Below are 26,815 nucleotides of genomic sequence, written 5' to 3'. Positions count from 1 at the left end.
GGAGCAATGAGTACCTCCATACTCAGAAGCATCAGCTAGGGTAGTAAGAGGGGATCTCTACACAGTGCCGTCTGCTGTTTAACTTAACTGTCTGGGTTTTTTCTATGGGAATTCGGTATGGGCAGTAATACTTTGATCTCATTTCAATTGTTAAGTTAGCGTCTGGGTGCTGGTTGGCATTGGTGGCCAGGACCCTTCAGGAGGTCAGAGTAGATGGCCTAGGTGACAGGCCCTTCTGGCCTTAAACTCTATGACACTACTGGTGTGCCTGACTTCCTTGAGCAGGATGGGAAAACCATTTCCTATCCTGTGAGAATTTGGAAAAATATTCCCATCCCAAATTAGGACAAAAACATTGAAATCTTGAAAATTGTTGTGAAGAGATCATTCTCATCCCCTTCCCGCCAAGAGGCTGGGATTGGGTCAACTGAGATATGCTGTTCCCATAAGTCAGAAATGTTTCATTTAATTTTTGACTTTTTTATTAATTTTTTTTTTTTTATTATAAATTCACTTGAATTTCAAAATGAAATGTTGCATGGACAGAAAATAAATGGGAGTTTTTTGTTTAGAAAATGTTGAGATGGGACATTTGGGCAATCTCAAAAATTGTGTCTTTTCCCCAAAGGTTTAAAGACAAGGACATGTATCAAACCTTGCTCTTTCTAAAGAACAGTGTCAGTTTCTATAAACTGATGTTTGCCAATGGGAAAAAAAAGAAGTCTTGACCACCTCTATATCTAACAATAAATAAAAGACTCATTTTTTTAAAAGAGATCTATAGGGAAAAAGGCGCTCAAATCCCAGACGAAAACCCTACCTGTTGTTATTGCCACTGTCAGCTAAAATGTCAAGGGAGGTTTCCCCTTCTCACACAAAGAATAAATAATGAATCAGGACAGACGCTAACTTTCCGTAGATAAATAGAATGCAGAATGAAAGCGGCTGGCATCAGAACTGAAGTGTAGAGTCAAGCATATACTGCCCTCCGTGTTGAAAGATCTGATCTGAATGAAGGTGATGAGGATGAAAGGTGATGAGGATGAAAGCCTGCAGAACCCATATACTGGTGTCGATACTAGAGAAGAGTTCACCTCCGAGATTTCAGCTGGTAATACCTCCTTCTTAAAGGTAAACCAATTTACAGATGTATAGATTTTAAGGGCAGAAAGGACCGTTATGGTCATCTAGTCTGACTTCCTTCATAATAGAGGCCAGATAATCTCACCCAGTGATTCCTGCATAGAATAATAACTCCCGGTTGAAACTAGAGCATATCTGTAAGAAACATATTCAGTCGTGACTTTTATGACTTCAAGTGACAGAGACTATATCACATCCCTTTGTAAATAATTCCACAGTTTTCCATCCGCTGTAGAGAAGATAAAATATGTAACAGATCATCTTGCCAAATCCTTTGTTTCCATTGCAACATTTAAATTGCCCCTCTAGGTTGGAAACTACCATAGACTCTGATGTAGGATGGTACTTAAACATGTGCATAACTTTAAGCTTGTGAGTAATCCCATGTTAGTACATTGGACGGCTCCTGTGCCAAAAGTTAAGAGCAAGTTGAGTATCTTCTTGAATTGGGGTCATAATGCTTTAGACGGAACAGAGATATATTCTGTCTCAGATCTTTCCTTCACCAGGGCATAGCAGATATGCAGAATGCTCTGGATTGATTTAGAGTCAGTATTAGCCAGAGGGAAAGTAGAAGGATTTTCAGAGGAATGTCTTCCTCCACTCATTGATTATTAAACAGTGGTTCGGAACTGAGTTCCATTGAGTGTTTGAAGTCAGGACAAAGAAAGAAGTCAGAGGTTAGAAAGATGGGTAGAAAAGGAGAAAATCAAATTCAGCCTGGGAAGACGCAGCTAATTCAGAGAGAGAAAACCAATCTGAACATGTACTGAATGAGAGGGCAAAACCTGGAAAGCTGTAATAATGAAAGCGATCTATCTATCTATCTATCTATCTATCTATCTATCTTCATCTACCTCTCTGAACTTCACTTCCAACAATTAAGGTATGTTTACACTGCAGACTGTAGACGATTTACTTTAAATCGACTTTCACCCACTGAATTTTAGAATTCGCAGGAGCGTGATCACACCACACTCCTTGCACCGAGCTCTTGCGTCGTCCCCACTCGCCACGCTTTGGTAGACATTCAAAGCAGTGCACCATAGGTAGCTATCCCACAGTGCAACTAGCCATTGAGGCTTTTGGGAAGTTTGTTGTCCTCCCATGATGCAACATGCTCCATCATCCTCCCTTCTTGTCCCAAACAAACTGCAAAGGCTTTTTTGCACCGTTTTTCCTGTGCCATGCGCACGCCTTTGCTGGAGAGACATGGAGTCTGCTCAGCTTCGCACTATCATTGTAAGCATCACAAATACCTCATGGCTTATCTTGCAGTATTTTCAAAGCGAGACAGGAGTCGCAGCACGGAAAATAGCAATGTTACAGAGGCCGTACTGCACCCTCCTAAGTCTCCTCCCAGACGGCTTGGGGGTGGGGGCTGATAACAAAGTGGTAGGTGGCAGAGCGTTTTGGAGGGGCTGCAGAGGGAGTCTGTCCTGCCGCTGCTCTTCCTGGAGCTCTACCAGATGCCTCAGCATGTCAGACAGATCCCTCATAATACACAACCTCTCCTGTTGCATGTCATGCTCCTGCTCCTGTGAAGATCTTCTGTGTTCCATGTCTATGCTTAGTTTTTCAGACAACGACATCCTCCAGGCTCTGAGCTCCATGTCAGCAGCCACGGAGGCTTTCATTAGTTTGCAGAACATGTCATCCTGCGGTTTTTTTTTTCCTCTTCCTAATCTGGGAAAATCTTTCAGCTGGTGTTCGGTAAGGGGGATGAAGGCCAAGGTGTCTACTGTAAGATAAGCAAAGCACAAAGTTGCCATTCTTAGCTGACCCAAAGTAGTAAAGGAAATGCTACAATGTAAAAAATACTCCCCTTCATGTTCACAAGGCTAAGCCAGATCCGCATTCTATTCTGTACATCATGGAAGGGTTGGACTGGTGCTACAGACATGGTAAGCAAGGGGCCCTTGCATCTGTTATACAGAGGTTTCATTAGCACTAAAATCCACAATTCACACTTGAGCAATGAGAGGGATCACCAGGTTCCCCTGTAACGTGCCAACGATCAGTTTGGCAGGAGGTGGGCAGAACAGATTAGATGACACTGTGGGTGAAATGTAGCATCAGAAAACATTGGGCAACTAGTGTCCTGACCCATAATTCCCATTGCAACTGTACTAGGACTAGGAAAAGTCTTGGGGAAGCGCTCATGTACCCCATCCATGACAGAGGAATAAAATGGAGTGACTGTATTGGTCAGGTACTTTAAACTTGTGCCATCTTCCCATGGAGACCATGTGTGATATCAGTTTCCTGAGGGTAACGCAGGTGGAAAGGGAAGATTTGCTGCAAGCAGCGGGGTAAAGGCCTGGCCCTTATGCTGTTATGCTGTGTTCCGCGATGATGCCTGCTCATTTAATAGCAGAGTGGCGAGGAAAAGTATCCTACAGTGGCGGAAGAAATAAGGCTACCTATCCATTCTTCTGTCCATCAATCTCAACCTACCTTGGTTTGGCTCACTTTCCATTCTTTGCTTCAAAAAAAAATATCTATCTATCTATCTATCTATTTATCTATCTATCACATGGTTATTGCTGTGGTGTTTGTGTGCCTTATAAAAAGACAAAAAAGCAGACATGCCTTTTCAATGTAATGTAGTTACCAATAAAGCGGGTAAAATTTGTGTAGAGACACAAAGCCACCATACAATTGCCATTAAAAGAGATCAGAGCGAAAACAGTACAAGAAATGAGAAAAAAAATAAGTTGGAAGACACGTAAACCAATTTTGTATAAAACTGATCTCATTGCAGTATTAGTTAATACTTAGTTAATACCGAGCATAATATGCAGTTTCTTTTCTTCCCCCAGCTTCACTTCCTGGGCTGCTCAGAAGGAGGAAATCAAACGTCCATCACAAAATTCATCCTCCTGGGATTCGGGAATCTCCCTGAATGGCAGATTCTTCTCTTCCTGCTCTTTCTAGCAATCTACATTCTGACCATAGCTGGGAACACTCTCATCATTGCATTAGTTGTGGCTGATCAGCACCTTCACACCCCCATGTACTTCTTCCTGGGGAACTTATCCTGCGTGGAGACCTGCTACAGCTCCATCATCCTGCCCAGGATGCTGGCCAGTTTCCTGACTGAGGACAGAACCATTTCTGTTAGAGGCTGCGTCGCACAATTTAATTTGTTCAGCACCATGCTGGCTGTAGAGTGTGCTCTCCTCGCAGTGATGTCCTACGATCGGTACCTAGCAATATGTAAACCCCTGCATTATGCAGTACAGATGAACCACCGCTGTTGTCTCCAGCTGGCATCTTTGTCTTGGGTTAGTGGTTTTCTAGCTAGCACTGTAACGACATCTTTGTTAGCACAGTTCACTTTCTGTGGCCCTAATGAAATTGATCATTTCTTCTGTGATTTCACCCCTTTGATCAAACTCTCCTGCAGTGACACCCACCTGTTGGAACTTGTGACCTTCATACTTTCTTTCATCTTCACCCTTCCTGAATTTCTATTAATTGTGACGTCTTACATTTGTATAATCACCACCATCCTGAAAATCCCTTCCACCACCGGGAGGCAAGCAGCCTTTTCCACCTGTTCTTCTCACCTGATCGTGGTGACAATTTTCTATGGGACCTTGATTATTGTCTATATCCTACCAGACAGTGCCACAATGAGAAACCTTAACAAAATGTTCTCCGTCTTCTACACAGTCCTCAATCCCATGTTCAACCCCCTCATCTACAGCCTGAGAAACAAGGAGGTGAACAAGGCCCTGAGAAAAGCTTTCAGGAAATGCATGCCTTTCCACAAAAATCAGTAAAGGGAAACTTGATTTGCCAAGGTTAGAATGAAATGGAGGTAATCAGAGATCAGCATGTCATGCTCCATCTCTTAATACCCATCCCATAGTAAACTCTGGCTCTTGTGCATGGCCCTTAGTTCTACGTGCTTTTTCCGACAGGAGTAATCAAAACTTGTTCATTTTCTGCAAAAATAGCATGACATTTGCAGCATTTTTCCAGAGGAAAATCACATTTAAAGGATTATTTAAATGTTTTATTTATGCACTGGTTGGTAAATGGAAAAATAAATCAATAGCCATTCCAATAATATTTTCAGCTAAATGAAAAAAATGGATTGAAAATTCTATGAAAATTCTTGAAATGAACTTGAAATAAACTTGTTTTTAACCCTTTGCAATGAAAAATGTTTCTGATTTTGTCTTCACACAAAGTTTTCTCTGGATGGTACAAATTCTTCAGGGAAAATTATCTACAGGAAGTCCTGGAGGGATGGCGGAGGTGGGGGAGAAATAGAGCCAGAGTGTAAGTGAAAAGATAAAAAAAGTCTGATTGATCTTCTGACCCTGAAATTTAGCACATCAGTTGAATTAATTAACCAAGACCATAAATAATATCTATTCCAAAATGTGTGTAGTTATGTGTACTTATATAAACATATCTATCTAGCTACATATAAGTGTGGCGAAGGGGATAGATGGAAGCTAGATCCTTAAAAATATAATGAAATTAAACATTATGTGGCTATAGTATTTGAATATTTCTATTAATTGATATATAATATTTTAGCACTAATAATAATGATTTAATATTTTCCTTTAAAAATCGCCATTTTTTAAATAAGGAAAAATTAAAATATGGCCAAGATTGTAAAAAATGTTCATTCTCTGAAAAAAGATCATGACTTTTTAAAATTTTTTAAGAGAGAAAATACCATTTATAGGGTTGTCAAAGTGTTTCATGCACATGGTATTTGGTAAATGAAATTAATTCAACAGTCATTTCAATATTGTTTAAAAACATTGAGAAGAAAATTGGATTAAAAAATTCTCTGCAGATAAACTCAAAATCGCAGGGTTTTTTTGTGAAACAAAATATTCTGAAATTCTGTACAGTAGAACTTCAGAGTTACAAACATCAGAGTTATGAATGGACCGATCAATCACATAGAATCGTAGAAGATTAGAGTTGGAAGGGACCTCAGGAGGTATCTAGCCCAACCACCTGCTCAAAGCAGGACTAATCTCAGCTAAATCATCCCAGCCAGGGTTTTGTCAAGCCGCAGCTTAGAAACCACTAAAGATGGAGATTCCACCACCTCCCTAGGTAACCCATTCCAGTGCTTCACCACCCATCTAGTGAAAAATGTTTTCCTAATATTCAACTTAGACCTCCCCCACTGCAATTTGAGACCATTGCTCCTTGTTCTGTCATCTACTACCATTGAGAACAACCTATCTCCATCCTCCCTGGAACCCCCTTTCAGGTAGTTAAGGTAGTTGCTATCAAATCCCCCCTCATTCTTCTCTTTTACAGGCTAAACAAGACTAGTTCCCTCAGCTTCAACTCATTTGGAACTGGATGTATGCAATCAGGCAGCAGTAGAGACTGGAAAAAAATACGCAAATACAGTACAGTACTGTCTTAAACGTGAACCACTAAAAAAATAAAGGGAAATCAACATTTTTCTTCCGCAGAGTAAAGTTTCAAAACTATATTAAGTGAATGTTCAGTTATAAACTTTTGAAAGAATAACCATAACGTTTTGTTCAGAGTTGCAAACATTTCAGAGTTACGAACAACCTCCATTCCCGAGGTGGTCGTAACTCTGAGGTTCTACTGTATTTGGATGAAGTAAAATTGTTGGGATTTTTTAATTCCACTGGGGGATAAGTAAAATGTATCATCTTTTCCATAGCTTTAGAAACTAAGGTACAAAGAAGAGATGTGACATACTCATTTTCCCTGATTTTTCAGTATAAAGCCCTCAGTTTTGCTTTAAAATTCCACCTGGTCTTGCTGGATGGAAAGTTATATTTTTACAGAATCTCAGTATTATTATTCAGCATTCACTGAGCAGGGCAGAAAACTGTGCTGGTCAGAAGAGATTTGAGGAGGGAAATACACAGCTTGTGCAAATCAGCCTGGCTCAAACTGCTTCAAAGTAGATTTGCTGATCTATACCACCTTGGGGTCCGTATAGTGTGCCAATTCAAACATAGTATAGTGAAGCTGTTCCTTATGAATTCCAACCATCAGAAAATGTGCATCCTTATTGGAGCAGGAGGGAAGATTAAAGGCTTTGAAAGAGGATAAAATGTAAACAGTTTAGTGAAATCTGTCCATTTATCCACTGGTCAACTGGTCTATCTATCTATTGGTCTATATCTCTTTCTATTGGTCTATCTGTGAGTCATTCTGTCTAACTAAAAGATCTCTTAGAGGTATTCCTGACTTTTTCCACAGAAACTACAAACTTTGGGGGATGTTTCTTTCCCTTGAGTCATTTTCTCTCATTTTCTGACTGCAGCTAGAATGAACAAATGCCGTTTAACTCAGACTGGGATTTTGGAAGGCATCCAAGGGAAATTTGCACTGGGTGAAATGAAGAGAGAATATGCCCCTATAGTACTGAGGAAGATTTTCAAAGGCACAAAGGGAAGTTAAGTAGCTAGGTTCAAATCCTTAAAAGTATTTAGGTTCCTAACACCCATAGAAATCAGTGGGAGTTATCCTCTGAAATATCTTTGGGGATCTGGGCCCCAACTCCCAAGGAATGTCCATGGGAGTTGGAAGCCTAAATGCCATGTGTCTCTTTCGCTATCACCCCCTTATTTCCTTCAGAGGATCATTTCTTCACAAGATATCTGTGTATTTATTCTCCCGCCACAGATGAAATATGCAGAAGAATCAAGACGGGGGAACCTCACTGCAATGACTGAATTCATTCTACTGGGATTGGCAAACCACCATGAACTGGAGGTGCCTCTGTTCTTGATCTATCTGTTAATTTACACTGTTACACTGTTAGTCCATTCATTTACTAGACAGCAACAAAATGCTATCTCTGATATACACAACCATCATGCCCACCTTGAATCCCTTTATCTACAGCCTGAGGAACAAGGAGGTGATAGGGTCTCTGAGGAGATTGTTCGGGGACAGGATGAAGAGAAAAATATTTTCCTATAAAAAGTAATTTGGACACAAGTCTTGTTCTGATATCAGTTACACAAATATACAAAGCTGAAGTTGTTTCCTTGACATCAACAGCATTCAATGCTTCAATTGTCCAAAAACTGCGAAAAGAAAAACACAAATAACGTTAATGTTTAGTTGAAATTTTGTTTGAGTTGAAATTAGAAATTTTGGCCAAAAAAGTCATCAGAGTTTCAGAAATGATGATCTTCTCTGTAGCTGCCTGAAACACAAAGAGAAAAATCACAAAAGTTCATCTACAGTTCATACGAATATGCATAGACTTTTTTTTTCATCTCAACTTAAACTCACAGTGAAAAATGTTGTTGAAAAATCTGATGTTTGAAAATAATATTCATGTTCAGTATGTAGAACCATATGTGTGCATGATTGTCTTCTAATTACCTGTATTATTTAGAAGGGCTTGCCTGGATCTGGGAAAGAGATTTGGACAGCATTACCTCTAGATTCATTGTAACTTTAAGGTCAATGTTAACCAAAAGTTATTAATTAAGTCATGAATGTTTTTTTGCCTATGGCAATGTATGTCATTCCTTCCTGGGACAAGTGTGTACGTGTGAGAAAACTGCCCCCGGAATTCTCATTCATCACTGCTTTGTTTTGCCAGAGTTCAAAATAAACCATGGCATTATGAGGTCATAATTCTAAACGACCTTCTAAACGTCTTTGGCCAACTCCTGAATCTCTCAGTCCTACCATGGATGGATCCAAAGCCAATAATCTCAACGGAGAGACCCCCATCGATGTCAATGATCTTTGGACCAGGCCCTGAGTTCTTAAATTGTGAAACTCACAGAGAGGCAAACTGAACTGGGGGTCTCGCATATTCTTGGTGAAAGCCTCGAGTGCTGCTTCCTCCTCTCCCTGCCATTTTGTATGCACTTGGGCTTGCTCTGAGAAGGCCTCCTGGATGAGGTACACCACATGTTGTGATAAGCATGTGTAGAGCCCATGAGTCTTGAAAGCTGTGTCGTGGGGAGTATTGATCATCATAGCAGTGGAGATATGTCTGCGGGTTTTGCATCTGTTGTTATGGCAGAGGCCTTTGCCACTTTGGGTTGGTGAGTCCTGGTTTGTGGGCAGCTTGCTTCTGATGATGAGCTTGACAAGGTAAGGGGGCTATTTGAAGGCCAAAAGAAGGCGTGGGGAAAGATTTCTTTCAGGATGTGGTCCCCGGTGAGTATGGGTTGTGATACTTAAATTCGTAAATCTGTTACACAACAAAAATCATGGCCTTAATACAGACACTGGATATCTGGCTTATTACAACAAACTGTAACCCACTAACCCCGCTTTGACCTATGACTGAAGAAATGTTAACTGCCCACCTCACCTTGCACTGCCTCTTGCAACATGAGTTCATTTCTTTTCTGTTCCCCACTGGTATTTAGCTGCGACGCTCCAAGTATCATTCCCCGACCTGAAAAAGAGCCCTTTGTAATCTCTGCTGCGTGTCTCTTTCACCAGCAGAAGTTGATCCAATAAAAGATATTGATAGATCATTATCTGAGGACTTCAATAACTTAGTCATAGGTTAGGGGTCTATTACAGGACTGGATAGGTGAGGTTCTGTGGCCTGCTTTGCGCGGTAGGTCAGACTAGATGATCATATTGGTCCCTTCTGACCTTAGAGTCTATGAGATAGATAGATAGATAGATAGATAGATAGATAGATAGATAGATAGATAGATAGATAGATAGATAGATAGATAGATTATTGAAGGGAGGAAAAGTACTTTCTTCAGTCTGAATATAGCTGACCTCATTCATCTGAAGTATATGGGCCCAATTCTTCTGTCATTTACACCTCATGTCAATAAAGAATAACTCTTCTGAAGTCCATGGGGATAACTCTCCCCTCTTCAGGAGTAACTTCATTCAAATTACTGGAGTGGCAATTGTATAAACTCAATTGAGGGGCCAGCAAGCTCAGACCTTGGGCGTAAAGTGACCAAAAAAGAGGTTTAAGAGGATAATCGGTGTAATTTGCACCAATTAGTCATTGTAGTCTTCGTGCAAAATGAGAGTAACTCACACACAAGAGAAGCTGTTGGAGAAAAACAGCTAAAAGGTCAGACTAACAATCCCCCTTCTGCCTGCTTGGCAGGAATATTAGTCTGAAATCTTATTTCAGTCATACCAGTGTGTATCCAGAATCACTATTGATTTCAGCTGAGAGGAGTGATTCCACATCGTCACAAGAGTTAGGTAAAAATTTTCAGACCAATACTTTATTCACTGCAAAATGCAGAATGAAGCTATTCACAAATTCATGTCGAGTTCTCCCAATAGGTTTGATGCAACCAAAAAAATTGGAAACACTTTGGCAATGTCAAATGGAAACGTTTCATTTCGTTTTGATCTGAACTTTGCCTTTAGATTTTCAGGCCAAAGTAAAGAAAAGAATTAGCAAACACCCAGGGGAGCTGGTGGTGGTTACTTCTTTATCAGCTTTATCCTGGGGTTAGGGCACTTATGTGCAATGTGAGAGACCTACATTCGATTCCCCCACCTGCCGGAGGTGGAGAAGAGATTTGAAGTTGGGTGTCCTATACTGGTTCTATATTATTGAGTTATGCGGGAGCTCTCTCTGAGTCTTTCCTCTTCAGTCTGTTCTATTTTGTGTACTCAGAAGTACACTCAGTACACTCAGAAGTACACTCAGAAGTATCATGGCACATGCTACCAAAGGGATCTATTAACTGTGAACAAACGCAGTTAAACACTTTACATGGTGATCCCTGAAGAGAGATTCTGGCTGTTCTTCTGAGGTGGAAAATGTGATATCTTCTGACCAAGATGATTTTTATGTTTCTTGCAAAGATTCAAGTGAAGCCACCAGGAGATAAATTATTTTCAAAATTCATGGGCCATATTTTCTGAAAAAGTGTTTTTCAACCTTTGGTCCGCGGATCCTTGCGGGTCATCATAGAATCATAGAAGATTAGAGGTGGAAGGGACCTCAGGAGGTCATCTCGTCCAATCTCCTCCTCAAAGTGGGACCAAATCCCAACTAAATCATCCCAGCCAGGGCTTTGTCAAACCAGGCCTTAAAAAACTGTAAAGATGGACATTCCACCACCTCCCTAGGTAACCCATTCCAATGCTTCACCATCCTCCTAGTGAAAAAGTTTCTCTTAATATCCAACCTAGACCTCCCCCACTGCAACTTGAGACCATTGCTCCTTGTTCTGGCATCTACCACCACTGAGAATAGTCTAGCTGCTGCCCAATCCCCAAAGTGCATCATGGTAGTCACATGTCTCTAGGTGCATTATGGGAGATGTAGTAGATTCAATGAGCCTGTTTCAGATGGGAGAATGGGGCCATCTGGTCAACTTAATGAACCAAAAATAAACATTTTGATTGCTGGAATCTTAAAATGTTTCATTTCACTCAAAAATGCTCATATAAAATGTTGCTGTATTTCCCAATTAAAATTATTCAGAATTTCAATTTTGCAAAAAATTTCAAACTTCTCATTTTTTTTATCCTCATTGGAAATGAAAGCAACTGTTGACAGGCATCTCCTGGGGGGAAATCCCATGGTTTCTCAGCTCTGTGTTTAAACCACATATGCAATTCTGGTGTCCCCCTTCAGCAGCCCATGTCAAACTACCTATAAGAAAAAGGACCACTGGTGGCATGAAATGTAATGGTCAATTATAGCTGGCTCATTATTCAAAAAAATGTAAGATATATGTGATTTCCTTTTTCCCATGCCCATTTATACCAACATTTCTGGGGAAATATTTGGGAAATTCAGAAAAGGTCATCCACCCAAGGGCACTTTTCTATAAAATTTCATTTTCTGTGAACAATGGGAGACAGGAGAAATGAAATTGTATTCATATTGTTGTTTTATTGTGTATTTTGTTTGTTTCTGTAAAATATTAATAAGTCTTAAAGCCAGGAGAGGATGCAAGTAATAATAAAATAAATTTATAAAACTGAAATTTTTTTCTTTTTATTTTGTTCAAATGAAAACATTAAATGAAAAACTTTTTGGAAATACAGAACTCAGTAAATTTTACGAGCACTATCTTACACAAGGGAAACTTCTCCTTTACATCTGAAATGCCACTTGGGAGATATTCCAGTAAAGGAAACAGCTTTTGGAGCTGAGATCATTCTCAGAGGCTCATCTGATTGACAGAAAATTATCTGACTAGATTAAAAGATATTCATTGTCATTTTCCTCAAGGCGTCTTTCACCTCCTTGTTCCTGAAGCTGTAGATAATGGGATTCAAGATCGCAATCCCCACTGAGTAGAACAGAGAAAACAACTTGTTCACACCCAGGCCGTAGCTGGACTTGGGGCGTGCGTAGATAATAAGGGCTGTCCCGTAGCACAACGTCACCACAATGAGGTGTGAGGAGCAGGTGGAGAAGGTTCTGCGCCTCCCTTCGGCAGACCGAATTTTAAGGATGGTGGAGATGATACAGATGTAGGACAGTAGGCTCAGCAACAAAGGCATCATGAGGGTAAAGGCTACACCCACAATTATATGGACTTCAATCCAGTAGGTGTCCCAGCACACCAACTTCAGCACCGGCTGGATATCGCAGAAGAAGTGGTTGATCACATTGGACCCACAAAAAGGAAGGGTGAAGACAGTGGCTGTGTGTTCCACGGCTGCCAAGATACCACAGACCCACGAGCCAGCTGTCAGCTGGATGCAAACCCTCTTATTCATGATGGCCGTGTAGCGCAGTGGGTTGCATATGGCACTGTAGCGGTCATAGGCCATAGACGCCAGGAGGAAGCATTCAGTAACGCCGAAGAATAGAAAGAAAAACATCTGTACAGCACAATTGGCAAAGGAGATAGTTTTATTCTCTGAGAGGTGGTTGGCCAGCATCTTGGGCAGAGTGACTGAGGTGTAAAAGATATCCAAGAAGGACAAGTTCCTGAGGAAAAAATACATGGGGGTGTGAAGAGCCGGATCGACGTATATGACAACAACGATGAGGATGTTGCCCAGCACTGTGATAATGTAAACGCACAGAAACACCAAAAATAGAATGGAATTCATATCTGGGTGGCTAGAGAAACCCAGTAAAACAAATTCAGTCACAGAGGTGTTTCTTATCATTTTATCCCTCAGCATATATTCTCTTGAGAAATAAAAAGAAAACTTGTTAGTTTGATACTTTAAATCAAGTCAAACTGGCATCTATCTATCTAGACTTATCCCCTATCTCTCCATATATACATCCCTCTGTCCCACAACCAACACTATTTTGGTCCAATTCTCCTGTCACAACTCTGTCTATCAAGAGGAATGGTTCGCATTCTTCTTTCAGTCATACCAGCTTTATATTGGTATATATTCCTAACCTCAGTGGAAATATATCTTTTCTACCAGCATTGGAGGAAAAATAATTTGACCAATGACATTTTAATTGGATAAAACCATGGGTGTGATCAGAAATGGCTTCAATGGATTTACACTGGTGGAACTAAATGTCAAAATCTGTCGCCGCGTCTCTTGGAGTATCATGTATGTTAAAATAACACATCGTAGCACAATTAGGGAAGCTAGGCTGATATACATCAGCTGAGAACATAAACTTGCTTCTCATAATTTCACTTCACGGCATTTCCAACAAACTACATGGGAGGCCACGTGGGGGTCGTGTTGTGCACTGTGCTAATGAGACGGCCGGCTTCTCCTCTATTTTCCATGAGATCAACAACAGTTCATTGACTTCAGTGCCATTAATCCTGAGTTCATTCACTTTGTCCCCTTTTCATGCATGTATCCACCTCTGTTCATGCCCCTCTTTATCTGCCCATTAACCTTTCCGTTCTTCCCACATTCTAAACCTTTTCTAATCCCTTTCTTTTCCACCAATTCTCCTCTTCCTGACACTAAGGCTATGTCTTCACTGACAACGGCAAATAAGCCGCCGTCAGATCGAGGGGGAAAGGAATCCAAGAGAGCTGGCTGTATTTTAAAGAAATCTTATTGAGGGCACAGGAGCAAACCATCCCGATGTGCAGAAAGAAGAGCAAATATGGTAGGCATCCAGCTTGGCTTAACAAAGAAGTCTTTGGTGAACTTAAACACAAAAAAGAAGCTTACAAGAAGTGGAAGCTTGGTCAGATGACTAGGTAGGATTATAAAAATACTGCTCGAACATGCAGGAATGAAATCAGGAAGGCCAAAGCACAATTGGAGTTCCAGCTAGCAAAAGACATGAAAGGGAACAAGAAGGGTTTCTACAGGCATGTTGCCAACAAGAGGAAGATTAGGGAAAGTGTGGGCCCCTTAGAGAATGAGGGAGGCAACCTAGTGACAGAGGATGTGGAGAAAGCTGAGGTACTCAATGCCTTTTTTGCCTTTGTTTTCACAGACAAGATCAGCTCCCAGACTGCTTCACTGGGTGGCACAGAATGGGAAGGAGGCAAACAGCCCGCAGTGCTGAAGGAACAGGTCCAAGATTATTTAAATGGATTGGACATACACAAGTCCATGGGGCCGGATGCATTGCACCCGAAGGTGCTGAGGGAGTTGGCTGAGGTGATTTCAGAGCCATTGGCTATTATCTTTGAAAGCTCGTGGCAACAGGGGGAGATCCCCGAGGACTGGAAAAAAGCAAATATACTGCCCATCTTCAAAAAAGGGAGGAAAGAGGATCCAGGGAACTACAGACCGGTCAGCCTCACTTCAATCCCTGGAAAAATCATGGAGCAGGTCCTTAAGGAATCCAATTTAAGGCACTTGGAAGAGAGGAAGGTGATCAGGAACAGTCAACACGGATTCACCAAGGGAAAGTCATGCCTGACCAACCTGATTGCTTTCTATGATGAGGTGAATGGCTCTGTGGATGTAGGGAAAGCGGTGGATGTGATATACCTTGACTTTAGCAAAGCTTTTGATACTGTCTCTCACAGTATTCTTATCAGCAAGTTAAAGAAGTATGGGTTGGATGAATGGACTATAAAATGGATAGAGAATTGGCTAGAGCATAGGACTCAACGAGTAGTGGTCAATGGCTCCATGTCTAGCTGGCAACCAGTCACAAGCAGAGTGCCCCAGGGGTCGGTCCTGGGGCCGGTTTTGTTCAACAACTTCATTAATGATCTGGAGGAAGGGGTAGATTGCACCCTCAGCAAGTTTGCGGATGACACTAAGCTGGGGGGAGTGGTAGATACCTTGGAAGGTAGGGATAGGATACAGAGTGACCTAAAGAAACTGGAGGATTGGGCCAAAAGAAAACTAATGAGGTTCAACAAAGAAAAGTGCAGAGTCCTCCACTTAGGAAGGAAGAATCCCATGCACAGCTATAGACTGGGGACCGACGAGCTAGGCAGCAGTTCTGCAGAAAAGGACCTGGGGGCAACAGTGGACAAAAAGCTGGATATGAGTCAGCAGTGTGCCCTGGTTGCCAAGAAGGCTAATAGTATATTGGGCTCCATTAGGAGGAGCATTGCCAGCAGGTTACGGGAAGTGATTATTCCCCTTTATTTGGCATTGGTGAGGCCGCATTTAGAATAGAGGAAGATTCGGGAAAGTGTAGGCCCCTTAAAGAAAGAGGGAGGCGACCTAGTGACGGAGGATGTGGAGAAGGCTGAGGTACTCAATGCCTTTTTTGCCTCTGTCTTCACAGACAAGATCAGCTCCCAGACTGCTGTACTGGGTGGCACAGAATGGGAAGGAGGCAAACATCCCGCAGTGCTGAAGGAACAGGTTCAAGACTATTTAGAAGGATTGGACATTCACAAGTCCATGGGGCCGGATGCAATGCACCCGAGGGTGCTGAGGGAGTTGGCTGAGGTGATTTCAGAGCCATTGGCTATTATCTTTGAAAGCTCGTGGCAACAGGGGGAGGTCCCTGAGGACTGGAAAAAAGCAAATATAGTGCCCATCTTCAAAAAAGGGAGGAAAGAGGATCCGGGGAACTACAGACCGGTCAGCCTCACCTCAATCCCTGGAAAGATCATGGAGCAGGTCCTTAAGGAATCCATTTTAAGGCACTTGGAAGAGAGGAAGGTGATCAGGAACAGTCAACACGGATTCACCAAGGGAAAGTCATGCCTGACCAACCTGATTGCTTTCTATGATGAGGTGACTGGCTCTGTGGATGTGGGGAAGGCGGTGGATGTGATATACCTTGACTTTAGCAAAGCTTTTGATACGGTTTCTCACAGTATTCTTATCAGCAAGTTAAAGAAGTATGGGTTGGATGAATGGACTATAAAATGGATAGTGAACTGGCTAGAGCATAGGGCTCAACGAGTAGTGATCAATGGCTCCATGTCTAGCTGGCAGCCGGTCACAAGCGGAGTTCCCCAGGGGTCGGTCCTGGGGCCGGTTTTGTTCAACATCTTTATTAATGATCTGGAGGATGGGGTAGATTGCACCCTCAGCAAGTTTGCGGACGACACTAAGCTGGGGGGAGTGGTAGATACCCTGCAAGGTAGGGATAGGATACAGAGTGACCTAAACAAACTGGAGGATTGGGCCAAAAGAAATCTAATGAGGTTCAACAAAGAAAAGTGCAGAGTCCTCCACTTAGGAAGAAAGAATCCCATGCACAGCTATAGACTGGGGACCGACGAGCTGGGCAGCAGCTCTGCAGAAAAGGACCTGGGGGTAACGGTGGATAAAAAGCTGGATATGAGTCAGCAGTGTGCCCTGGTTGTCAAGAAGGCCAATGGCATATTGGGCTGCATTAGGAGGGGCATTGCTAGCAGGTCACGGGAAGTGATTATTCCCCTCTATTCGGCATTGGTGAGGCCGCATTTAGAATATTGTGTCCAGTTTTGGGCCCCCCAATACAAAAAGGATGTGGACAAGTTGGAGAGAGTCCAGCGGAGGGCAACAAAAATGATTAGGGGCTGGAGCACAGGACTTATGAGGAGAGGCTGAGGGAACTGGGCTTGTTTAGTCTGCAAAAGAGAAGAGTGAGGGGGGATTTGATAGCGGCCTTTAACTACCTGAAAGGGGGTTCTAGGGAGGATGGGGCTAGGCTGTTCTCGGTGGTGGCAGATGACAGAACAAGGAGCAACGGTCTCAAGTTGCAGGGAGGGAGGTCTAGGTTGGACATTAGGAAAAGTTTTTTACTAGGAGGGTGGTGAAGCACTGGAATGGGTTACCTAGGGAGGTGGTGGAATCTCCATCCTTAGAGGTTTTTAAGCTGCGGCTTGACAAAGCCCTGGTTGGGATGATATAGCAGAGGTTAGTCCTGCTTTGAGCAGGGGGTTGGACTAGATGACCTCCTGAGGTCCCTTCCAACTCTAATATTCTATGATTCTATGATTCTATGATAATATTGTGTCCAGTTTTGGGCCCCCCACTACAAAAAGGATGTGGAGAAGTTAGAGAGAGTCCAGTGGAGGGCAACAAAAATGATTAGGGGGCTGGAGCACAGGACTTATGAGAGGCTAAGGAAACTGGGCTTGTTTATTCTGCAGAACAGAAGAATGAGGGGGGATTTGATAGCGGCCTTTAACTACCTGAAAGGGGGTTCCAGGGAGGATGGGGCTTGGCTGTTCTCGGTGGTGGCAGATGACAGAACAAGGAGCAATGGTCTCAAGTTGCAGGGGGGGAGGTCTAGGTTGGACATTAGGAAAAACTTTTTCACTAGGAAGGTGGTGAAGCACTGGAATGGATTACCTAGAGAGGTGGTTGAATCTCCATCTTTAGAGGTTTTTAATCTGAGGCTTGACAAAGCTCTGGCTGGGATGATATAGCTGAGGTTAATCCTGCTTTGAGTAGGGGGTTGGACTAGATGACCTCCTGAGGTCCCTTCCAACTCTATGATTCTATGATTCTATGACTTATCTGGATCGACTGAACGGTCAGTGAAGACCTGCTCAGTTGATTCAGAAATCAACGTATTAAGACCACCTTCTCAAGTGGCGTAGCGCTGCGTCGATGGGAACGCGGTTCCAATCGGCACAGTGCAGTGAAGACGGCGCGCAGAAGAGAAGCACAGAAGTCGACGAGAGTTACACAAGTTTTTTGCGTAGCTTGCGTAACTCCGGTCGACTGCTGCCAAATCTCCGAGGTAAGTGTAGACAAGCCTGCAGATAAATCAGGAGTAGCCTCACTGGACCAAGTAAGTTGCACCAATATTATGGTACAGTAAGGAAGATCGGTGTCCATGATTCTTCTTATGGGTACGTCTATACTTCAAAGTACTTATGGAGGCCTGTGGTGCACATACATTGCATGACTCCGTCCCCCAGCACAGCAGTGTACATGGTGAGCCATGTCTTACATCAGTAGAGTGAAGACATTGGAGATCCTTGGGCTATGTATGGATTAGGAATGGCCATTTATAATATTATTAATACCAATATTACAGAATTGCAGTACGATATGCCACATCAGGCACAATTGGAAAGGTTATAATTTGCTAAGGATGATAATATGGTTTATGCATATGTATCGTCTTGGTACCGTAGGTTATGGTTGTGTGTGATATATCTATATCCAAAATCTTGTGCTGTGCTACTGCGTCACACCCCCCATCCCCCTTCAGTAGCTTGGTGTCACACCTAATGACTCATTAAGGGCCATCAGCTTTACAATGAGCGCAGGGAGAGAAGCCAGGTCAGCAACTATGATCATAGAATCATAGGGCTGGAAGGGACCTCGAGAGTCATCTAGTCCAGTCCTCTGCACTCATGGCAGGATTAAGTAATGTCTAGACCATCCTTGACAGGTGTTTGTCTAACCTGCTCTTAAAAATCTCCAGTGATGGAGATTCCACAACCTCCCTAGTAAATTTATTCCATTGATTAACCACCCTGACAGTTAGGAAGTTTTTCCTAATGTCTAACCTAAACCTCCCTTGATGTAATTTAAGCCCATTGCTTCTTGTCCTGTCCTCAGAGGCCAAGAAGAACAATTTTTCTCCTTTCTCCTTGTAACGACCTTTTATGTTCTTGAAAGCTGTTATCATGTCCCCCCTCAGACTGCTCTTCTCCAGGCTAAACAAACCCAGTTCTTTCAGTCTCCCCTCATAGGTCATGTTTTCTAGACCTTTAATCATTTTTGTTGCTCTTCTCTGGACTTTCTCCAATTTGTCCACATCTTTCCTGAAATATTGTGCCCAGAACGAGACACAATACTACAGTTGAGGCCTAATCAGCACGGAGTAAAGCAGAAATACTACTCGTGTCTTTCTTACAACACTCCTGATAATACATCCCAGAATCATGTTCGCTTTCTTTGCAACAGCATTACACTGTTGACTCATATTTAGCTTGTGGTCCACTATAACCCTCTGATCCTTGTCTGCAGTACTCCTTCCTAGGCAGGCATTTCCCATTTTGTACGTGTGCAACTGATTGTTCTTTTCTAAGTGGAGCACTTTACTTTTTTCATCATTGAATTTCATCCTATTTACCTCAGATGAACTCTCCGGTTTGTCCAGATCATTCTGAATTATAATCCTATCCTCCAAAGCATTTGCAGCACCTCCCAGCTTGCTCTCGTCAGCAAACTTAATAAGTGTGCTCTCTATGCCATTATCGAAATCACTGATGAAAATATTGAACAGAACTGGACCCAGAACTGATCCCTGCGGAACCCCACTCGTTACGCCCTTCCAGCATGACTGTGAACCATTGATAACTACTCTCTGGAAACGGTTTTTGCACCCACCTTATTGTAGCTCCATCTAGATTCTATTTCCCTAGTTTGTTTAAAAGAAGGTAATGCGGGAGAGTATCAAAAGCCTTATTAAAGGAGGACTACAAGTGCCTTTCCTTGCCCATGTGCTGTGAGCTGGTGTTTGAAACAAGCCATATGGCAGCCCAGAGACTATAAAATGCAGCTGCACCATCCTCACCTTGTCTTCTTTCCTTCCTACCTCTTTCTTGTCTGCTTCCTTCCTACCCCTGGATCAACTACTCTACACCTGAAGCTGTGAAACAAAGAACCGAGACCCATCCAGGTACTGGATGTACCCCAGAGGAACCGTACAAGCCAGCAAACTCCACAGTTCTGCTGAGAATCTGATGTACATGGACTTTGAAGTCACTTGGAAATATCTGATTGCTTTGGACATTTAACATCTCGCTTCTTGTTTGTTTCTTTCCTTTTATAATAAACTTTTAGTTTTAGGTGCTAAAGGATTGGCTGGCAGCGTGCTATTTTGGGTAAGATCCAAACTTAACTTGATCTGGCAATGCGGCTGACCCTTTGGGGATCAGGAGAACATTTTGGTAAAGGGAAGGGAGTTTTAAATAACTTGTCTCTTTGCTGGACTCAATTGTGTTAGAAATAACCAAACAGGTTGTCCCGGGGGTGGATTGGGGAGACGGAACCCTTTATTGCCTTTATTGCCTGCTCGTTCCATCTCCACACTGCAAGTGAGCCACGAGGTGTTACTTTACAATTCTTTTATCCATACCAGTATGTAAATGTATACATTTCCAGCAACTCCCCATAGACCCTTATTTGGTTACATTGACATCTATAAAATGAATATTAACAACTACATAATTAATACAATGATACCTGCCCCTGTTTGTTGTTTACAGGATTACCTTACAGAGGGCAGGCACATCTCCTTAAAACCTATAAATTTTACGCTAACATTCTTTGAAGTAAAGGCATGCCAGGGAGGAAGGAAGATAATGCTTTCTTCCCACCAAAGGCCTTGTGCAGGAGTGGCGATAGTCTCATCCCCAGCGCAGATGGCCAGGAAGGGAGGAGAAGAAGACAGATGATAGACCCTAACTAGAATTCATACCAATTAACAGAAACAAGGTTTGCCCGTGCCATGACCCTGTTCCCTGTGACTTAGCCCTGACCACTTTTCCAGCTTTTAACTCTTTACTCTCCTACAAGTTGCTGATTGGGAGCCAGAGATTGAAATGCAACGAAGGGGGCTGTATATTTCTTGTCGTAGCTTCTTGATAACCAGTGTGAGGAGTACCATTTGTGACTGGTCGGGGAATCTAACGTCTGTGTTAGTCACCAGTTCTGGGAGAATCTGCTCTCCTTTTGCAGCCTGCCCTGACCTTGGCATTTTCAGGTGGGCTACCCTAGGCATGGACCTTACATGGATCTCTCCAATCTTAAGCAGTGTCTCCCTCATCTACACTGCTTTTTTTACCAGTGTAATAACCTGCAGACTCGCTGTTGCTGGAGCCTTTCACCACCACAGGGAATGAGTCTGGAAATGGGGAAAGACTCTGGCAGAGGGGAGGCAGGGGTGAAAGACTCTATCACAGCCCCCCAGAGCCTCCCACTGCAGCCACACCCATAGCTAGACATGGCAGTGTAGACACAGCCTCCTTTTAATTATGGCAGATAGATACCCAGGTAGTTCCTGTACCTTAAACACTGCCATCAGTAAAGATAAAGCCTAGATGTAAAACATCTAGATCAAAGTTGGAAGGGGTGATTGTCCTCTTGAATGTGTATCGTTAAAAAGGAATCAGTATTACCGAGTGCAGATTTTATTTTATTTTATTTATTTTATATCTATATGAGGCCTACTCTTCACTGAAATAGAATTGGGTGTCTAACTTCCTTATGCACCTTTGAAAGTCCTAACCTGAACTGAATACATATTTCTTAACAGTCTCTCAAATGTCTTTGTCAATCTACAATTACTGAGGGCATGTTTCTCCTCTCTCTTAAATGGAAGTAAATCATGAATATCGATGCTACCGTATAACCCAGTGAAACTCGTTGAAATCAATGGAGCTACACCAGTGAAAAATTGGAGTAAAGTGGTGAGAGTTCTACATCTATCCCAACAGATTTTCTTATGTTGCAAATAGTAATTTCAATCAATGTCATCTCATCAGTATCAATCCAATGTATGTGAGATCAGAATCAAACAATTTTCATCTGCCCGTTTCACATTATTAGGTACATTTGGTCGAAAAAGGGACTTAACGACCCACTGTAAATGCTAATTTTTTAAAATGTCATTAATAACAAGTTGGATGAAATGCAAAATCTCAGATATTTTTATGAAAGATGATATATTCCAAAATATATTTTGTTTGAATCTTATAAACACGTTGGAATGTTTCATTTCAATAATGTAAAAATATTTCATTTTAATAAGGTCAAACAGTATCTTTCAGTGTTATCATTTTGACTAGAATAGAATAAAAAGGAAAAGAATAGACAAAACATTATGATAACGTTATTTCAAAATGTAGACAAAATCAGTATGTTCCCAGGTAAAATGTTTTGAGTCCATCCAACCAGTATTTTCTGATGGAAAATTGTTCTGTTGGAATATTTTCATTCAGTTCTACAGTTAACAGCAGCAGAGTTACTCATGGCTTTAGAGGGATTGAAATCAGGGCTTGAGACTTTAAAACAGAGCTCATTTCAGTTCAAGATATAATAGGGATTTCACAGGACTCATTTAGATGCAAAACCAGGCTCTTAAGTGTCCCAAGCCTCTGTCTGCCAGGAGCTGGGAATGGGCGACTGGGGATGGATCACTTGATGATGACCTGTTCTGTTCATTCCCTCTAAAGCACCTATCATTGGCCACTGTCGGAAGACAGGACACTGGGCTAGATGGACCTAGTTTGACCCAGTCTGGTCGTTCTTGTGTTCCTATGTTAGATTCAGCTCATTAGAATAATCCAAAGGAAACAAACATAATTCTAGACAAATCAAGAAAATTCTCACCTCGTCTGTATCCTACATTCATCTCCTGTCTGTGATTACCAAAGAATTCGGTCTAAGGTGGAACTGGACTATTTAACAACTTCTTTAGAAACCCCAGGGGTCTGGATCTTCATACACCTCTGATGCCTCATTATATGAAACCATAACATAGTTATTAAGGGAATTGCTTCCACCCATTTAAATCAGTCCCAAACATCTAATGATTTCAATAGGAGTAGAATATGGCATTGAGTGCTTTGTGTCTTTGGGACTGATATCCAGCTAGTGAGTAAGCTCCTAAATCCCATGGGCGCATTTTCAAATTCCTCCTCTCGTAACTAAGCAAGGACATCAAGAAATGACAACTTCACAAGTGCAGAAGGAAGATTCTTACAAACAATTAATAGTTCTTTGATCTACCAAAGCCCCCTGTGTGTGAGATTGGGTAGAAATTGGCCCTAACGAATTAAGAGTAAAATTTTCAGAAGACTTTAAGTGACTTGGAAGCTTAAGTACCATTTTTGGATGTGACTTAAGGTACATCTACAGTATTGACTGTACATGTATCTCTTTGCATGGTTGTGCTGTAGCCCTCGATTGCTCACACTGAAACCCCAATAGCACATGTCTGAAGGTGAGTACAGGATGAGTAAGCTAGCACATCTGGAAAGTCTCAGCTGTGGAATGGCCCTGTACCCATGCCGGCGTGCAGCGTGGAAAGGGGAAGAGATACATATGGGATCTGAGTTTTAATAGTCCTCCAGCCCTATTCCCACAATGCACTGTACCCTTTTTTGCCTGACCTTGCCCGATCTGTAAATGTCCCTGTTGTGTCCCCCCAGCCAGTGTCAGTCAGTTCTGAGCTGTTCTGCCGTCCCAGAACAGTTTTATGCTGCACTCTTTTGGTCACTCCAGGTGAACGTGGAACCGTCTCTGGGAGGGGTCACTCAGTCCACTGAGCACACACGTGTAGCTACTGTACACCATTCTCCAGGACTTCCCCCAGAGCAAGAGGGACCCATACTGAGAACTTTCATGGAGTAAGCAGGGATGGAGTGGACTCTGGCCTTAATGGAGAGACTCATAGGCACCTCCTCCAGCAGTTACCAGGGTACTGCTGTGGCAGAGAAGCCAGGCTCCAAGTGACCAAGAAAAACCTATAGGACTCCTGGGACAACACCCTCCACCAGCACCCAAAACCCTTCACAGAAGGGAATAAAGAGCCTAAAGCAGTCCTGAAAGCACGTCAATGGCCAACCCCTAAGCCTCACACAGGAGCTGTTCCTGGTTGTACCCCAGAACAATTTTCCTCAGTTGTTCCCTCCCTGCTCAGAGGGAGGTGCTGGATAAGGGCAAGAAGACAATATCAGAGACACTGGCAATTATCTGTTGTTCATGGAATCAGTCCCACAGTGTTTGGTTTATTTACAGCTTCTTTTACCAAAGTTTCAGTTACACTCCCAGTATCCCAGTTTTATTAAATCTCACACTTTCCTTGACTTGCAGACTTGTGGACCCCCACCCCTTCCTACGTATGATGAACGTTAGATGTTGTCAGGTTGGGAACTGGGCCCCGTGATTCACAGCACGTGAATTAGAATGTCAGGATTAGTAGTATATAATTAAGGTTGAATAAGTATTTAGGTCTGTGTATCTGCCAGATGGTCATCTGGGCCTGCTTTTGAGCCTGCTTGCCCAGCTGAAACCTAAGGTCTTCAAGATACAGATATAAGCAAAGAACAGAAACATTGTGTGTTCCTCCTCCCAATCTACAACCAAAGGGGTTTTCTTTATTACTGTCAGAAGAGATAAAGGATGTCATTAAAATGTTTCGAGGCATAGTGGTGGTTTGATATATGAATGTGCAAATGAAGGAAAGCTCTGACTCCTCTTCAAGATAGATGCCAGAGCAGAAACACTAAAGGTCCATAAAATGACCATGGTCAAAATATAACCTTGCTCCCTTCCCCTCCCATGGGGTACAAAAGAGGTGGTGCCAAAGGCCTCAGACTCAAGACCCTCCAAAACAGAACATGACCAAGACTAAGGAGGGAAAAGGGAGCTCTATCGGTATATAGAACTATAGTTATGGGCAAGAAAGCCCAACTGGTGTGAAGTGCTATGGTTTTATGCTTGCTTGTTTAGGCCCAATAAACCCATCACATTGCCTGCACTTTGGACTCTGGACTGCTGCTTTCTGTCTGTGAATGTATCTGAGAGAGAGATGGGGCAGCTGAGCCCTAATATAGAATAATGTAACCGTCTGGCGCCATCACTCTGAAAACGCTTTTCTTTCCATCCCACCCCCAAATCCATAGATAGCTCAAGTCACAAGGATACATGGGAGGGATGGTGGAAGTGCATTGTTATGTGCTTAGGAAACACTGGTAGTTTTAAAACCAGCAGAACTCAGAATGCAGGAGAAGGGTCGATAAACATCTTTATGGCTTAGTTAATACTGAGCAATGAAACACAATTAAAGGAACAATACAGCCACCTTCCACCAACCAGTGATTAAACATCCCCTCCTCCCGCTCAACTCCCCTTCCTCAAACCTTGACCAGATACAGCCTTGGGTTAAATGCCCCATAACAGCCACAAAGTGTATGTTTACACAGCATCAAGACACCTGCGACTGGCCAATGTCTGCCAGCTAGGGCTCATGAGGCTCCAACTGTGGGGCTGTTTCATTGCTTTGTAGACATCTGGACTTGGATGGACCCCAGGCTCCAGGACCTGTGAGGTGGGAGGGTCCTAGACCTAGGACTCCAGCCCAATCCTGGAAGTTTACAAAGCAACAGCCCCGCAACCCGAGCCCCACAAGCCTGAGTCAGCTGGCACTGGCCAGCCGCAGGTTTTTCTTTGCTGTGTAGACATGCCTTAAGTGCACGTGGCAACGCCAACAGTGAGTGGTGAAAGAAAAGCATCTTGGTGAGATTATTCAGACCAACTGAGAGTTCCCCATTCAAAAAAGATTAGTGAATAAGTGTGAACATTAATACAAAAGCGCTTGCACAATTATTACAACACAACATGGCTGCCACCCTCGCAGGCACAAAGCCCTACCCCAATGGAGGCACACTGCTGTAATTGTCTGTAATGGGTGAATAGACATGGGAAAACTGGCTAATGACCATCAGCTACAAGGGAACAAAACACTCACAGAGCTATGAGTGCCGGTGGTCCCTCATGTGCGAAGTTTCCTTGGGAACAGGGAGAACTGGTTGTGCCAAATATGTGCACAAATGTTATCCCTGATTTTTCTTGCCCACCTGCAGTCAGAAGCAGTCTGCACATGGGTGGTATCCAGCTGCCTGTAGAGAGTTTGTCAACCAGACTTGTCCCAACCCTACTTTGGATGGAAGTTCTCCCCTGTACCCTCACACAACTTACGCAACCTGCAGCAGGCGATGATTATGTGAACTGTGTTGGCCACGCCGGCATCCAGACGGGATTGCAGGCAGTGCCAACGAGCTCTCAGCCTTCCAAATATGCACTACAAAACCATTCTGGGGTGACAGAGTTTTTAATTGAATTCCCACCCTTTTTCTGGGGTCATGGATGGCGGGGTATGTTTCCATGAACCAAGTTAGGAACGGGTATGCAGGATCCCCAAAATAATGGCTGGCATAGATACACCCTAGAGGACTACTTTGTTTCTGGGGAATAAAATCCCTTCTTCCCACTTCCAGTACAATCCCAGTCTCCTCAGCAACTGGGCATTATGAACCTTTTCAGTGTTCCCACATTGGTATTCAGAAATCTGTCTCTATGGTTCACTAAGCCTTGTGAAAAGGAGCGAATAGTAACCTTCTCAGTTCATACACTCACTCACACCTTTTGATGGACAAATTATGGTGATGTGGGTGCCATCAATGGACCCTGCACAGTTCAGAAACCCCATCCTGTCAAGTCATAGAAGATGAGGGTTGGAAGGGAACCCTCAGGAGGTATCTAGTTCAACCTCTTGCTCAAAGCAGGACCAACCCCAACTAAATCATCCCAGCCAGGGCTTTGTCAAGCTGGGCCTTAAAAACTCTAAGGATGGAGATTCCACTACCTCCCTAGGTAACCC

The 26,815-nt window shown here is 42.8% G+C and overlaps 2 protein-coding genes across 2 annotated transcripts; one reads left to right on the top strand and one right to left on the bottom strand.

Moving 5' to 3' along the window:
* The first annotated feature begins 3,941 nt into the window (after positions 1 to 3,941).
* On the top strand, positions 3,942 to 4,931 carry LOC137149531 (olfactory receptor 11A1-like). The gene has a single exon (XM_067543022.1). The coding sequence runs from the start codon at positions 3,942 to 3,944 to the stop codon at positions 4,929 to 4,931; it is 990 nt and encodes a 329-aa protein (XP_067399123.1).
* A 7,330-nt stretch (positions 4,932 to 12,261) lies between these two features.
* On the bottom strand, positions 12,262 to 13,242 carry LOC137149535 (olfactory receptor 10C1-like). The gene has a single exon (XM_067543027.1). It carries the CDS (start codon positions 13,240 to 13,242, stop codon positions 12,304 to 12,306), a length of 939 nt encoding a protein of 312 aa, XP_067399128.1. The 3' UTR covers positions 12,262 to 12,303.
* Between the last annotated feature and the right edge of the window lie 13,573 nt (positions 13,243 to 26,815).

Source organism: Emydura macquarii, unplaced genomic scaffold, assembly GCF_026122565.2.
Source record: "Emydura macquarii macquarii isolate MOO-44397 ecotype Brisbane River unplaced genomic scaffold, CSIRO-AGI_Emac_v2 contig_762, whole genome shotgun sequence".
NCBI lineage: Eukaryota > Metazoa > Chordata > Testudines > Chelidae > Emydura > Emydura macquarii.
This window is presented reverse-complemented; position numbering and strand designations above follow the sequence as displayed.

Coding starts and splice junctions, on each gene's coding strand:
- LOC137149531 (XM_067543022.1), top strand. CDS start 3,942: ATGCAGTTTCTTTTCTTCCCCCAGCTTCACTTCCTGGGCTGCTCAGAA.
- LOC137149535 (XM_067543027.1), bottom strand. CDS start 13,242: ATGCTGAGGGATAAAATGATAAGAAACACCTCTGTGACTGAATTTGTT.